The sequence below is a fragment of the Ailuropoda melanoleuca genome, chromosome 4 (assembly GCF_002007445.2).
Source record: "Ailuropoda melanoleuca isolate Jingjing chromosome 4, ASM200744v2, whole genome shotgun sequence".
Lineage (NCBI taxonomy): Eukaryota > Metazoa > Chordata > Mammalia > Carnivora > Ursidae > Ailuropoda > Ailuropoda melanoleuca.
The window spans coordinates 53445729-53459387 of NC_048221.1; the positions used below are offsets into that span (position 1 = coordinate 53445729).

Genomic DNA, 13659 nt, shown 5'->3' on the forward strand with positions numbered 1-13659 from the left:
ACCTGAAGTGTGACTTTCCGTTGGTGAATACTGTGATAGGTGAATTGCAGCTCAGTGAGGCTGTCACCAGAATTAGCGTGCTGTGTACCGTGGTATGATAGGAGCATTATGACAAAGCTAACATCACGTAACAGCACAACCCTCAGATGCTCGGTTTTACTGCGTGGCAGAGTCCCGGGAGCTGGCTTCCTTCCTCCTTGTCCCAGGCCTGCTGGGTGGGACTCACCCGTGGGCCAGACGGGGAGCGCCGCTCAGAAGGCGCGTGACTCTGCTGGCCCAGGGCGAGGCAGGGCTCCCACTCACTCGCCCCTCTGACTCCAGGTCCTTGAGCCCGGGCATGGGTTGGTGCTGTCAGGAGGGGCTCTCTGGGACTGCCCACCTGAGAGCTGTGCCTGCCTGTCCCACAGTGTCACTGGCCTCCAGCACGGTGGGGCCTGGGGGACAGATTGTGCACACGGAGACCACAGAGGTCGTGCTCTGCGGAGACCCCCTCAGCGGCTTTGGCCTCCAGCTCCAGGGAGGCATCTTCGCCACCGAGACCCTGTCCTCCCCTCCCCTCGTGCGCTTCATCGAGCCCGACAGCCCGGCGGAGAGGTGAGCCAACTGCCCCTACCCCACTGGGCCTGCCACTCTGCAATTCAGGGGGCTCACGGACAGCCAGAGAAACTGAGTCACATGCCAAGCCTGGTTTCACGAGGCTTAACCATCCCACTTAACCATCCCATCCACTCCATCATCAGCCCCACTTTACAGATGAGGAAACCGAGGTGCAGAGATGCTGATTCATTTGCCCAGGGTCACACAGCTCGTGAGTGACCCAGGACTTGAACCCCTGTCGGTCTGAAGTCAGGGTCCTCTATAAACACATCTTGTAAGGCACGGCATCATGCCCCTTGGACAGACAGACACACTGAGGCCCAGAGAGTTCACTCCCTTAGCCAGAGTCACCAGGTGAATTGCCTGAGGCTGTATGGCCGGCACAGGGCCGAGCTGGGGGTCAGACCCAGGCCCGCGCACACGGGACAGCCACAGTGGTAACGGAGCTGCTTGTCTCTGCGGGGCTGCGGGGCTTCAGGTGCGGGCTGCTGCAGGTGGGGGATCGGGTCCTGTCCATCAACGGTATTGCCACCGAGGACGGGACGATGGAGGAAGCCAACCAGCTGCTGCGGGACGCGGCGCTGGCCCACAAGGTCGTGTTGGAGGTTGAGTTTGACGTGGCAGGTGAGTGAGTGCCCCTACCTTCCTCCTCACGCCTTGGGACCCTGCGCTTGCTCCTCTCTTTATTCCGCTCCTGCCTGGGGCACGTGCTCTTCCGGCCCCATCCCACTCCCCGCCCGGTGACCTTCTCCCAGAGCACTGGCAGCGCGGGCCTGAGCACCAGTGGAGGCAGGGAAGGCCCTGGCTGGGGAGGCAGGAATCCCACCTGCCAGCGTGAGGGTTGAGGAGGGATTTTTGCATCAAAGCAGGACCCAAGGGAGCGAAGAGGAGGGCTGAAAATATTTCACGCCCCTCGGCAGGCCTTAGGTAAAGAACCCCAAACACAAACTCAGGTTGGAATTCTGGTCTTGTGATTTGGACGTTCTGGGACTTTGGCCAGGACTCTCCTTCCCACCACCGATCCTCCGTTTCCCCAACTGCGAAATAGTGAACAGAGTCCTTCTGCTGCAGCGGGTAGTGTTTGGGTTAGATGAGATCAATCGTGTGAAAACACCCAGCTAATACCGGGCACATAGGCGGTGCTCAGTAAATTGTTGCTGGATCCGAACTGGGTTGGGTTTGGCTCTGGGGAACCCCTTGCCTGGCAGTCATGGGGTCTAGGTGCCAGCCCCAAATCTGCTCTGATCGGATTGGTTGTCTGGGACAAATATCAGCTCACCATGCCTCAGTTTCCTCCTCTGTCAGGTGGAGGAAGCAGGATGGGGTTGGGGTGGTGACTTCTTGCAGTCTCTCCCAGCTGGCCTAAAGTGGGTGGGGGGCGGGGACTCCCTGCGTCTCCTCCCTTGGGTCACACACGGGTCCACGTGTGTCTGCACGCAGAGTCCGTCATCCCAAGCAGCGGCACCTTCCACGTGAAACTGCCCAAGAGGCGCGGTGTGGAGCTGGGCATCACCATCGGCTGTGAGTCCGTCCCCGCCGTGCAGTCCCCGCCCCGAGCGAGCCGCCTGCAGGGGGAAAGCGCACACCTCCAGCCCGGAGGACGGGGTGCTCCTGGTGGGAGGGCAGGCTTGGGTTCCCTCTGCCTGGAACGCCCAGCTCTGTGTCCTCGGACGACACCCCCTAGTTACTGGAAGCCTCAGTTTCCTATTCTGCACAATGAGAGTCTCCTGGCCATCTGGGTCTCCTGTGGGATTAAGTGGCATGTAAGGCACCAAACTCGTGGGTCAGGTTTGTGAAATGATCCTCAGTCCCCACCCTGGGCTTGATAGAGAGCAGCCGTCTAGAAGGGCTGCTGCTTCAGCTCCTTCCTACACCAGATGCCACAGTCAATGGAGGTGGGAGTTTAAGCAATCTGGGTTTAGGGAGGGGGAGAATCTGGTCCCAGCCCAGGAAATTCTGGATAGGGCTGCCAGATACAGTTGCACATGTTGTACATGACACAAGGGTGCCTATTTGAGGTAGACTTACAATTTAATTACAGCATTTTCTCAATGGACTAATTGGAAGGGGTGCCCTTGTCTCATCTGCAAAGACGCCACGTGGGCTAGAAGGGGCTCCTACCATCTAATCACTAGTGGGAAAACCCATTAGCCCAGATGGATTTTTTTTTGCAATAAAACTTAGCTACTCATGTAACACTCATTGTCTTAGGTCACATTCCCCCAGAAAAAGCTTCTTAAACAAAGTTACATTCGGGGGGTTTGCCGAGAAGGGCTCTTGGAATCAACACCTGTGTGAGGTGAGGGATGTGGGACTGGGTGGATGGAGAAGCCGGTTGTGATGCAGCCAATCCCATGGAGAGCTCTAGGGCGGAGAAGGCTTTGGAAGTTGTCCTGAATGAGGCCGGGAGCCGGGCCTTTGCACCACTGTGTGGACTAGACTGCCCCCCAGGAGCCGTACGACCTTGGGTGAGGCCGCTCTCCGCCAAAGGCAATTCCCAGAGAGGGAGCCCCCTGGGAGCCATTCAGCCAGCCCTCCCTGCAGCTGGGAGAAGGGAAAACTCAACTGTGGAAGGGCCACCCGGTTGTGGGCCCACACTGCTAGGTGGGAGTGCCAGCCAGACACAGCCCCTCTAGGGGCTCGCAGTTTGCTGGGGGATGGGAAAAGGGCTGAGCAGAAGGGAAAGGGCTGCTGTGGATTGAGCACCTACTATGTGCTGGGATCCACATTAGGTTTTGCCTTGTCTGATTTAATCTCATGACATCTCCATGAGTTCTGTGGTGTCATCCCCATTTTGCAGAGGGGAAACTGAGGCAGAAGGGGGGCTGATTTGCTCACGGTCACCAGGCAGGAAGCAGTGGGAGCAGGGTATGTGGCTCTGCGTTCATGCCCCAACTCCTGGGCCCTCCCAGCCCCCCTCCTCGAGGCTGAGGCCATCAAAGGTTGGATTCACGGCTTCTTTCCCCCCAGCGACCAGCAGGAAGCGAGGAGAGCCCCCAATCATCTCTGACATCAAGAAGGGCAGTGTGGCACACAGGTAGGGATGGCCCTGGGCGCAGGGTAAGGGGAGCAGTCCACGGGGAGAAGCATGTGCCAGGCTTTTCGTGTCCCCCACCCCTGCTCCTGCAGGACCGGCACCCTCGAGCCAGGCGACAAGCTGCTGGCCATTGACAATATCCGCTTGGACAACTGCCCCATGGAGGACGCCGTGCAGATCCTGAGGCAGTGCGAGGACCTGGTGAAGCTGAAGATCCGGAAGGATGAGGACAACTCTGGTATGCCCCCTCCCCCTGCCGCCATGCCGGACCAGCGGGTCCCAGCTTGCAATTCGGGGCTCCCTCTGGCAGAGGAGGGCGGGTGGCAGGCTGCTGGTGGAGACTCGTTGAATGAGCAAATGCAGGGAGGGAGCCCCGCATGGGCATCTCATGGTCCCCTGGGGCTGCCTGGATCCTCCGTGCCCAGCACAAAGCCTAGCGGAGGAGGCCCACAGGGGGCGGCAGTGAGCAGAGGGGCGGGCAGGGCAGGGATGCCCCAGGGGCGTACATCCTGCGTGGGTGGTCTGTGAGCGAAGAAGTAAAGGCCACCAGCTCTGACACCTCTGAGGCCAGACAGGGGACAGAAGTGAGTGACCTGGACAGAAGGTAAGAAAAAATGATACAGGCTGGGGAGGCAGAAAGGAGGCGTGAGGCTTGTGGCCCCCGGAGAGCCAATCCCTTATTCAGAGGAGCAGCCGCCAGTTCCTACCCTGGGAGGGATGGTCTCTTGGGGGCAGATGATTCTTCATCATCTTTTTTTAAAGAAAAGCTGGAAGTCTGGTTTCTTCTTATCCTCATGATTGTTATTTTGTGTCCTGGGTGAAATCTATAGTTTAGAATGCTGGTTTCACGATTCTTTTCTTTCTTCTTTTTTTTGATGGGGTTTGGGTGTAAGAAAACATTTGTGGAGGCAGAAGGTGGCCTCAGGGTCCCCGGGCTGTACCATCAGAAGTCATGGCATGAGTGGATAGGTGGATTAACGAATGAGTGAACGGATGAGTTTGAGGGAGTAAGTACAGCAGGGCACTGGGGCCTGGGGGCGTCCGGCTCCTGGGCCCTGCCCCATTGCACCCCCCCGATGGGTCCCACCTTTGCAGACGAGCAGGAGACCACAGGTGCCATCAGCTACACAGTGGAACTGAAACGTTATGGGGGTCCCCTGGGCATCACCATCTCGGGCACAGAGGAGCCTTTTGACCCCATTGTCATCTCAGGCCTCACCAAGCGCGGTCTGGCTGAGAGGTGAGCTGGGGTTCTGTGGGGACACTGGAGACCCTCATGGGGCAGAGGTTGGGCTTTAGAACAGCCAAAGTGGATTCTGACCTCGGTTCCAACGTTGATGTCCCTGGTGACATCAGGCCTATCCCTTCCCTCTACGAGCCTCAGTTCCACAGAGGCAGACCGGCCCCCCTGGCACGCCTCCCTCCCAACCTGGAGATTCGCGTTTCTGCAAAGTCAGAATATTGTGAGCCTTTTTGGGGCACCTGCTGTGTTGCCTTCAATCCTGGCTCAGCCTGGAGCTTTTCTGGAAGCACTGGGGGCCGCTCTGCTGTCCTCTCCTCTGGGGAAGCTGTGAAAAAGAGGGTGTCACAGGCTGTCTGGACTGGGGGGAGCAGGTGACTCTGGGGCCTGGAGGAGGAACAGGGCCCCACAGGGGTAACAGGGAGCTGATCCCAGTCTGTGTGGGACGCCGTTTCTCCGGACACTGAGAGGAGCTGGCTGTCGAGCGAGAGCCTGGCCAGGTCTGGGGGGGACAGGCTGGGCCCCTGGAGGAGGACGCAAAGCTGGAGGGGCCCCATGGTGATGGGCTGCAGCAAGAGGATGGATGGGACTGAGGATCGGTGGAGGGTTCCCTGTTCCTGGAGCGCCCCCTGCTGGCCCACTGCAGAGGACAGGGTGGACGGTTCCTCTCTCACGTGTGTTCATCTACTCCCACCTTGCCTGGGTACCTACTGTGTGTCAGCGCGTTCTGGGCGCTGAGGACGCAGCAGACAGTCCGCCCTACCGTCACCGGGCTGGCCAACTGCAATGCAATGCGAGCCACACATTTCAGTATAAACTTTCTGGTGGCCGTATTAGAACAATAAAAGGAAACAAAATGAATCTTAAATACGTATTTATTTCAACATGTAGTCAATATACAAATTAAAGAGATGCTTTACATTCTTTTTTTCATACTGTATCTTCAGAACCCAGTGCGTATTTTACGTAGTAAAGCCATCTCAGCTTGGGCCAGCCATGTTTCGGGACCCAGTAGCCACTTGGGGCTGGTGTCAGCCACACCAGACAGACAGCTCTGAGACCCTGCACTCAGCCCACCATCCCCCTCACTACTCCCCCGGGCCCCTGGGGAGCTGGGTGGGCAAGGCCAGGCATGAGGGTGCCTTGCCTCCACCTCCCTCACGCGGGTCAGGTGCTTTCCCAGCATCCGTGGCAGCTTCTGTCCCTGCTCTCAGTGCTGACGGTCCCCCACGATCACCTTCCCCAGCCCAGTTCCCAGAGGTACAATTTCATTGGCCAGCAGTTGGAACCAGGCAGCACGCCTTTTGTAAAAAGCTCCTCGGGTAATTCTGATGGTGTCCAGGTAGAAACCCGCTGGGCCAGAGCAATGCTACTGCCTGGCCCTATCAGCCCCTCACACCCCCTTGTGAGGTCAGCTGGGCACCCTGTGCTCATTCTCTGGGTGAGGAAACAGGCCCAGGGAAATGGAAAGTCTCCCCGTGGATTTCTGCTGGAGGGAAGCAAGAATCCCTTCCACCCAGCCGTCTTTCAATTACAGTTAGATAAAGTAAGTTTATCACTCCTGTTTTACACGTGAAGGAACTGAGACTCAAGGGAGTTGAGAAGCGAGGCCCCCGATCATGTAGCTAGTATTTGGCAGCCACTGTGTGGGATTCAATCCATGCTCAAAATTCATGCTTGACACTGGTTCCAGAATCTAACTTAGAGTCAGGGAGGATAATCCCCTCCCATCCAAATTCTAGGGTGAATTTTTTTTAAAATTGTTTTTTAGAGAGGGAGAGAGTGGGAGGAGGAGCAGAGGGAGAGGGAGAGGGAGAGAGAGAATCTTAAGCAGGTTCCATGCCCAGCATGGAGCCCGATGCAGGGCTCGATCTCACGACCCTGAGATCATGAGCTGAGCTGAAATCAAGAATCAGGCGCTTAACTAACTGAGCCACCCAGACATCCCCTAAATTCTAGACTTTATACCTCTATTAATGCCACCCTAGATCACACTTGCTTTTTGTTACAGCTGGGTTTAACTGAGGTCAGTCAGACTGAGTTCCCTGAGGGCAGACCCCATCCCTGAAGCCTTGAATGTCTCTCATTCTTTGTCCTGTGCCCCTTCTCCAGGACTGGCGCTATCCATGTTGGCGATCGTATCCTGGCCATCAACAGCGTTAGCCTCAAGGGCCGGCCTCTGAGTGAGGCCATCCACCTCTTGCAGGTGGCTGGCGAGACTGTCACACTGAAGATCAAGAAGCAGCTAGACCGTGAGCTTCACCCCACCCCCGGAGCCATCCACCCATTTAGGAAGGGAAGTCCCTCTGTGCCTCTGTGTCAGGTTCTTGTGCTCCACCTCATGGCATCCTCACCAAATCCTATGGAGGTGGGAAGACACCTGGGGCAGCTGAAGAGACCAGACTCAGAAAGGGGAGTGGTGGTCCCAAGGTCACAGCTTGTGTGGGCGGAGTCTGGGTCTGAACCACCGTCTTCATCGCCTCCCGCCTCTCAAGGCTGCTTGTTCTGCGTTAGGGCTGTAGCTTGTACGTTCCTCAGTTTCCCCTGAACTGGTGCCCTATACCCTGGCAGGGAGACCACCACCTGCAGTGGAAGGAGCCCGAGCTTTCGGGTCTTCCTTCTAATCTGAGCTCCACTATTGTTCACCATGTGACCTTGGGCGTGTCGTGCAGACCCAGAGCCATAGGGACTTCCCAGGGCCCAGCTCGGAGAACTCAGCCTCGGTTTTCCTGTCTGTGAAATGGGTTTGCCCATTAGTGTGCCCCCTCCCCTCCTATCAGATTGCTCAGCAGCAGGCTCGGGGGGTGGGGGGTGCTCAGTGCCTGTGAGTTCCTAAACCAGACTAAAGTGGGGAAACTGAGGCTCACTGAGTGTCTCTATGTCTCTGAGGTCAGAGACCAGTGGCAGTGACACCCCCTTTTTGTCCCAGGCCCCCTCCCGCGCCGCAAGTCGGGCAGCCTCAGCGAGGCCAGCGATGCAGATAAGGACCCAGCAGAGGCCCTCGAAGGAGGCCCGCCGGCAGCCTGGTTCTCACCCGCGGTGCCCAGTGTGGACAGCGCTGTGGAGTCCTGGGACAGCTCGGCCACGGAGGGTGGATTCGGGGGCCCAGGTAACGCCTTGGGGCCCTAGGATAAGCAACATGCTCCCTCTGGGCCGCCCCAGCTGCCAGGCCTTTGCAGGGGCTGTTCCCCCTGCCTCCTCCTCCCTCCTCCTCTCCCTGCTCTATCCTTCAGGGACGCTTCCTGGAGGCAGACCCGCCTGGGCCCCTTAACCGTTCTCAGGGCCCCTCACTGCTCAGAGCATGGACCTCAGGCCTTCACACATCTTTTGATTAGTATCCATAGCACCATGGCTGGCTATTCAGAGCTCCCCACCTTGAGGTTAAGGACCAAGCTGGTTTTCCTTTTGTCTTTCTCATTTGTAGCCCAGTGCCCCGTACACAGCAGGTGCCCAAGCAATGTTTAGTGCATCCAGTTGAAGATAGGAAGGCAGAAAGCCCCTTAAGGGGCTCCCATCCCATCCCGCAAGACCGAGCCTTAAGGTGGACACATCCAGGCTGCCCTCTGAGGACACAAGCTCCCCTGCCCGCATGTTGAGACCCATGGGTGGCCTCGGGGGTTGGGGGGCATTTAAATCCAGCAGCTGGCCTTCCGGCCTCCGTAAGGCCCGGCTCAGACAACTAGTGGAGTGAGGCCTCTATGTGGCCTCGGTGGCTCCCAGCCCTGGTCCTCCCTGGCTCTATATCTGCATTCCCTGGGTCTCTGCTTCCCCATCTCGTGAGCTTGATCAGCACCTCTTGGCTCACCCCTGGGCCAGGGTCTTGAGAGCTCCCAAAGGTGGGCAGAGAGGAATGGTCAAAATAGTGAATCTGCTTCCCAGGCAGGAGGCAGCTGGGCTAAGCCCAGTGGTGCCAGGACAGGGTCTTGGAGCCCTGGGCATTAACTCTTCTGCTGGGTGATCAGCAGTTCCAGGGGGTTCTGGAGGTAGGGACTAGGTGGCAGGGCCCTCAGGGGACTCTGGGTAGTCATGCAAGGCCAGAGGGGGCAAAGACCTCTCTCGGGTCATCCAGCACAGCTGGAAAGGGGGCGGGAAGGAGGGCAAGCTAAAGGCACAGAGCGGATACAGACACCCCCCTCTCCACCTGGCAGGTTCCTACACTCCACAGGCAGTGGCTCGGGGTGTGACCCCCCAGGAGTGGCGGCCCAGCCGGCTGAGAAGCAGCCCCCCACCCACTGAGCCCCGGAGGACAAGCTATACCCCGGCCACCACAGACGAGAGCTTCCCTGAGGAGGAGGAAGAAGAGGATTGGGAGTCACGGACTAGGTCTGTGGTGGGAAAGCCACGAGGGAGGAGGCAGTCATGGTCTCCTGGCGAGGATGGCTTGGGGGTCCCTGTGCCACAGCGGTGGGGGCTGTGGAGGAGTCTTGTCTGGCTGCCGAGGAGGGCGGCTCCCGGGAGAGGGGAGGAAGCATCGGGCAGAGCTGCCTCGGCCAGGCCGAGACGGGGACGAGGGCCCAGCGGTGGCGAAGGCGTGGAAAGTGTTTGCCTTTCGAGTCTGGTTATCTGTTCTCAGAACAGCTCAGAACTTGAACCCCACCCTCCTGACTTAGCCCAGATGGCTCGATGGCCTCCTGCAAGGGCGCTCGGGTCCCAGGCATCAGCCCTGGCCGTGGATGTGGTGGGTTTGGGAGCGTTGGCTTTGAAGGCCCCCGCATCAGCCCTGGAGGAGGCGCCTGTGGGGAGCAGGCCCTGTGGAGGAATGCTGCTCCCCCCCGGCCCAAGCTGCCCCTCTGGGGTCTGTGCTCTGGATTAGGCACTTCCTTCTGCCCCAGTGCTTTTCCCTCTCTCTCCTGGCCAAGGCCGATGCAGCCTTGAAAACCCAGCTCACATTCCCCTACCCCCGGGAGGCTCCCCGACTTTCCCAGGCAGAAGGCATCCCTTCCTTGGCTGGTCCCCAAGCCGCCTTGCGGCACTGGCCCCCTTGTGCCCACCTGGTTACTGACCTCGCTGTTGTCCTGTTTAGAGCCCCTCGCTGAGGGCCTGGCACCCAGTGGGTACACCTGCACACTTTGTGACTGAATCACCGGCTTCTGGAGAACAGGGCTAGACCTTACTCACCGCTGTGGCCCCAGGCCCTGCGGAGCCCTGGCCCCGGGGACTGTTTGGAGAATTGGTTTGAATGGAGAGAATGTCCTTCAGCCTCAGTCTTCTCATCTTTAAAATGGGAAGGGCCAGAAGCAACTATTGCACACCGACCTCCCTGAGTCTCCCTAGGAGAGGAAAGCTCGCGGGCCTTTGTAAGCAAGTGCTTTGCAAAACATCCTTTATAAGGGGCCAGGACTTTGTAGGTGGCAAGTGGCTTTGTGAACTGTGAAGCGTGTAAGTGTGACTTGTTACCATTCTAACGATCCTCAATATTAGAGCTGATGATGGGCTCGTACAGCCTGTGACGGAATCCGTGGGGTGGCCCGGACCCTTCTCCAAGCTCGGATATGCCACTCTCTCCATCCATCTGTGTCTCCGCTGGCTCCAGCTCTGTCCCTGTCACTGTGCTATGATGCCATGTGTCTGGGTGGGGCCAGGGGCCGTCCCCTGGGGTTACACCATGGATCTCCTCTCTGTCTGTCTGTCTGTCCGTCCGTCTGTCTCTCTTCCCAGGCGTCCTGTGTCACCGCTCTCCACCCCGTCTCATCTGCCCCTGTTCTAACTGGCCACCGACAGTCCTGGTCGCCCCTAACTGCGTCTTCCCCCNCGCCCACCCGCCCACCAGGAGTTGACGCTCTCTGGTTCCTACGTTACAGCCCAGCCCCCGGCCCTGCCCGTGAGGAGGGCTTCTGGCGCATGTTCGGGGAAGCGCTCGAAGACCTGGAGTCATGTGGTCAGTCAGAGCTGCTGAGGGAACTGGAGGTAGGGCCACCCACCCCACAGAGCTTCCTGGGGGCCCCTGTGCATGGACACACTGATGTGCGTGCCCGTAGGAAGCAAGCATGTTGATGGGGTCCTGCTCATGTGTTGTGTGTGTCATGCACTCCTTGGCGCATTCCGTGTAAAGTGTCTTTGCACACGTGCACACTGTGCATGGACACATACACAGGTGTGGTCGAGAGCATTGAGGTATGGCACTTCGAGATGTGTGCACACATGAACGTGTCTGGCATCATCACGTGCACATCGGGGGCTGTGTGTGTGCATGCGTGTGAGCATGCTCAGGTATGCACAAATATGGAGGGTGTTTTCAGAACAGGTGTGTCTGAGCATACATTTGGATGCCAAGGGGCAGTTTTGGTGTCTGCGTGTGCAGGGGCAGTATGGGGACGTGGTTGTGGGCATGCCCTGTGAAAGCATGTGGAGGTCAGCGTCAGGGACAGCACAGGGGAGCTGAGAAGTGAATACAGCTTTGTGTGAGGTCAGCATGGCCCACGGTGGAACAGGCTGCCTGGGAAGGTCTCGGAAGGATCCAACTGGGTCATTTCAGGAGTTCTTCCATACTCTGAGAGCAATAAATATAAACTTCCACTTTATCTCTGCTTTTGTCCCTAATATTGTTGATTGGTGCCGATTTTTTTTTCTCCATCAGTCTTGCCAATTACTAGGCTCCTCAAAGAACTGATTTTTGGCTTTGTTAATTCTCTCTTGTTTCATTGTTTTGTGTCTTACTCATTTCTGTGTTTAGCTTCTACTTTATTTGCGTTTAAATAGTGATACTTTTCCTGGTTTCTTAGTTCCTTAATTTTCAATCTTCCTTGTTTTCTACCATAGAGCACCTTAAGCTATGATTTTACCCATAAGCACTGCTTTGGCTGGATTCCACCAATTTTGATTCGTGATGCTTTTGTTGATCATTCAATTCCAAATATTTCAAAAATTTGTTACAACTTTAGTTAAGCCCTTGAATTACACAGAAGTGGAGAACGTTTTTAAAACCCCAATTTTAAAACCAGTTCATATTTGGTTTTAATTCATATGTACTGTGGCCAGAAAATCTGTTCAATTTGCTTTGAATTCTTTGGAGTTTGCTAAGACTTTTTTCTTTGTGGCCTAGTATGTAATTAGTTTTAGTAAACATTTCACGTATGCCTGTAAAACAATGCAAATTCCCTTTTGTTGGGTGTAGGGTGCTCTGCAGATCAAGATTGTTCATAAACTTGTTCAAATCTGGATCCTTATGAAATGTTGTATGTTTTAGTTATCTTTATAGTTGTTTTTCTTGTTGTTAGTAGGATGATAAAATTACCATCATGAGTGGAGATTTGGCAAGTTCTTGACATTCTGTCAATTTTTGTTTTCTATCCTTCAGGGTTATATTGTTAGTTTCATATAAATTCATGCTTGCTATAACTTCTTGGTGAATTTTTCTTTTTATTATTAATCAGTGTCTCTATCCCTATGTGCTTTCCACTTTAAATTCCATTTTTCCCCATAATAATATGGCTCTTCCAGCTTTATTTTAGTAATGTTTCCTGTCTTTTTTCCAGTTTATTTATTTTCAAACTTACGTGTTACTATGTGCGTACATTTATCATTTTAAATGTATCTGTTGTATGCTGTATGTAGCTGAATTTCCCCCGATCCAAGAGACTCTCTTTAAGACTAGTTCATTTACATTTATTGTGATTTCTAATATAATTAAACTTGATTCTAGCATGTAATTTACACTTTCTATGTATCCTACTTTCTCTATTCTTCTGATGTACTATCTTTCCTTTTCGTGTATTGGTAAGTCTTTTCTTTCTCTTTACTCTCTCCACCACCAAATGGACATTTTAATAATTTTTATTCTTTTAGTGATTATCCTTAATTCATTTGTTTTAATATTCAATTTTTAAATTTAAAATGTTTTGTGTTTACAGAAGCCATATATGTGGCTGGTGCAAAATTAAATAGATGAGATAAAATCAAAACTAAACTAAACAAACTAAAGCATAAGAACACAACATCCCACCACACGTAGATCACGACTTTTACTGCTTAAGTGAGTGTATATGTTTTTTTAGGATCATGAAACCATGATGTCCACGTTCTTTTGTATGGTTTTTCAGTCAGCTACTCCATTTTTTCCATATATGGAAATAACTGTCTAATATATTTTCATCTTTTCTAATACCAAGTTCATATGCAGATTTTTACAGTTGACTCCTAATTTCCCTTTCCACCTGGTCTGGTTAAACAGGTGCCCAATCCATGCTTGGCAACTGCTTGTTATGCCTTTCAGTCTCTCTTAATTTTAGTCCAGCATCTTTTTAATGATGCTAATTTAAAATTGTTGTTTATAAATATAAAATTTGCATAACATAAAATTTACCATGTTAAAGTGTAAATTGAATATTAAAAGTAAAAAGAATGAATTAAGGATAATCACGAATAATTCAGGGGCTTTTAGTGTATTCACGATGTTGCGTATACACGGCCAGAACATCTCTAACATCCCAAAAAGAAACCCCACGTCTCCCAACCACTCTCTGCTTTCTGTCTCTATGGATTTGCCTGTTCTGGATATTTCTTAAAAGTGGGGTCACGCAGGATGTGGCCTTTCGTGTCTGACTTTTTTTTCATTTAGCTTGATGTTGTAGAACGTATCAGCACTTCATGCTTTTTATGGACGAATAATATTCCATTCTGTGAATAGACCATGTCGCTAACTTTTTGAAAAGACCAGGAACAATTGACTTTGCCTTGGATTTTCACTATCTTCACTTTGCTTTTTCTAGCAAAGTCGAATCAATGCCTTGGCCCCCTTCCTGAATGAGACAGGGCCTGTAGAATGCCCCCATTTCCCTCTAAACTC

At 54.1% G+C, this 13659-nt stretch overlaps 1 protein-coding gene across 9 annotated transcripts in view; it reads left to right on the forward strand.

Moving 5' to 3' along the window:
- The window catches only part of GRIP2 (glutamate receptor interacting protein 2), a 98163-nt gene that overhangs the window by 78698 nt on the left and 5806 nt on the right, over window positions 1–13659 (forward strand). For 7 of the 9 annotated variants that reach the window (XM_034658822.1, XM_034658821.1, XM_034658826.1 and 4 more), the window contains 10 exons: window positions 408–594; window positions 1076–1221; window positions 2038–2118; window positions 3568–3634; window positions 3727–3872; window positions 4730–4874; window positions 6987–7126; window positions 7804–7983; window positions 9023–9197; window positions 10676–10781. In XM_034658822.1, the coding sequence (XP_034514713.1) occupies window positions 408–594; window positions 1076–1221; window positions 2038–2118; window positions 3568–3634; window positions 3727–3872; window positions 4730–4874; window positions 6987–7126; window positions 7804–7983; window positions 9023–9197; window positions 10676–10781 (1373 nt within the window). Of the gene's footprint in view, window positions 1–407; window positions 595–1075; window positions 1222–2037; window positions 2119–3567; window positions 3635–3726; window positions 3873–4729; window positions 4875–6986; window positions 7127–7803; window positions 7984–9022; window positions 9198–10532; window positions 10626–10675; window positions 10782–13659 lie in introns of those variants that run through there. The other 2 variants (XM_019801220.2, XM_034658824.1) reach the window with 2 other exon arrangements.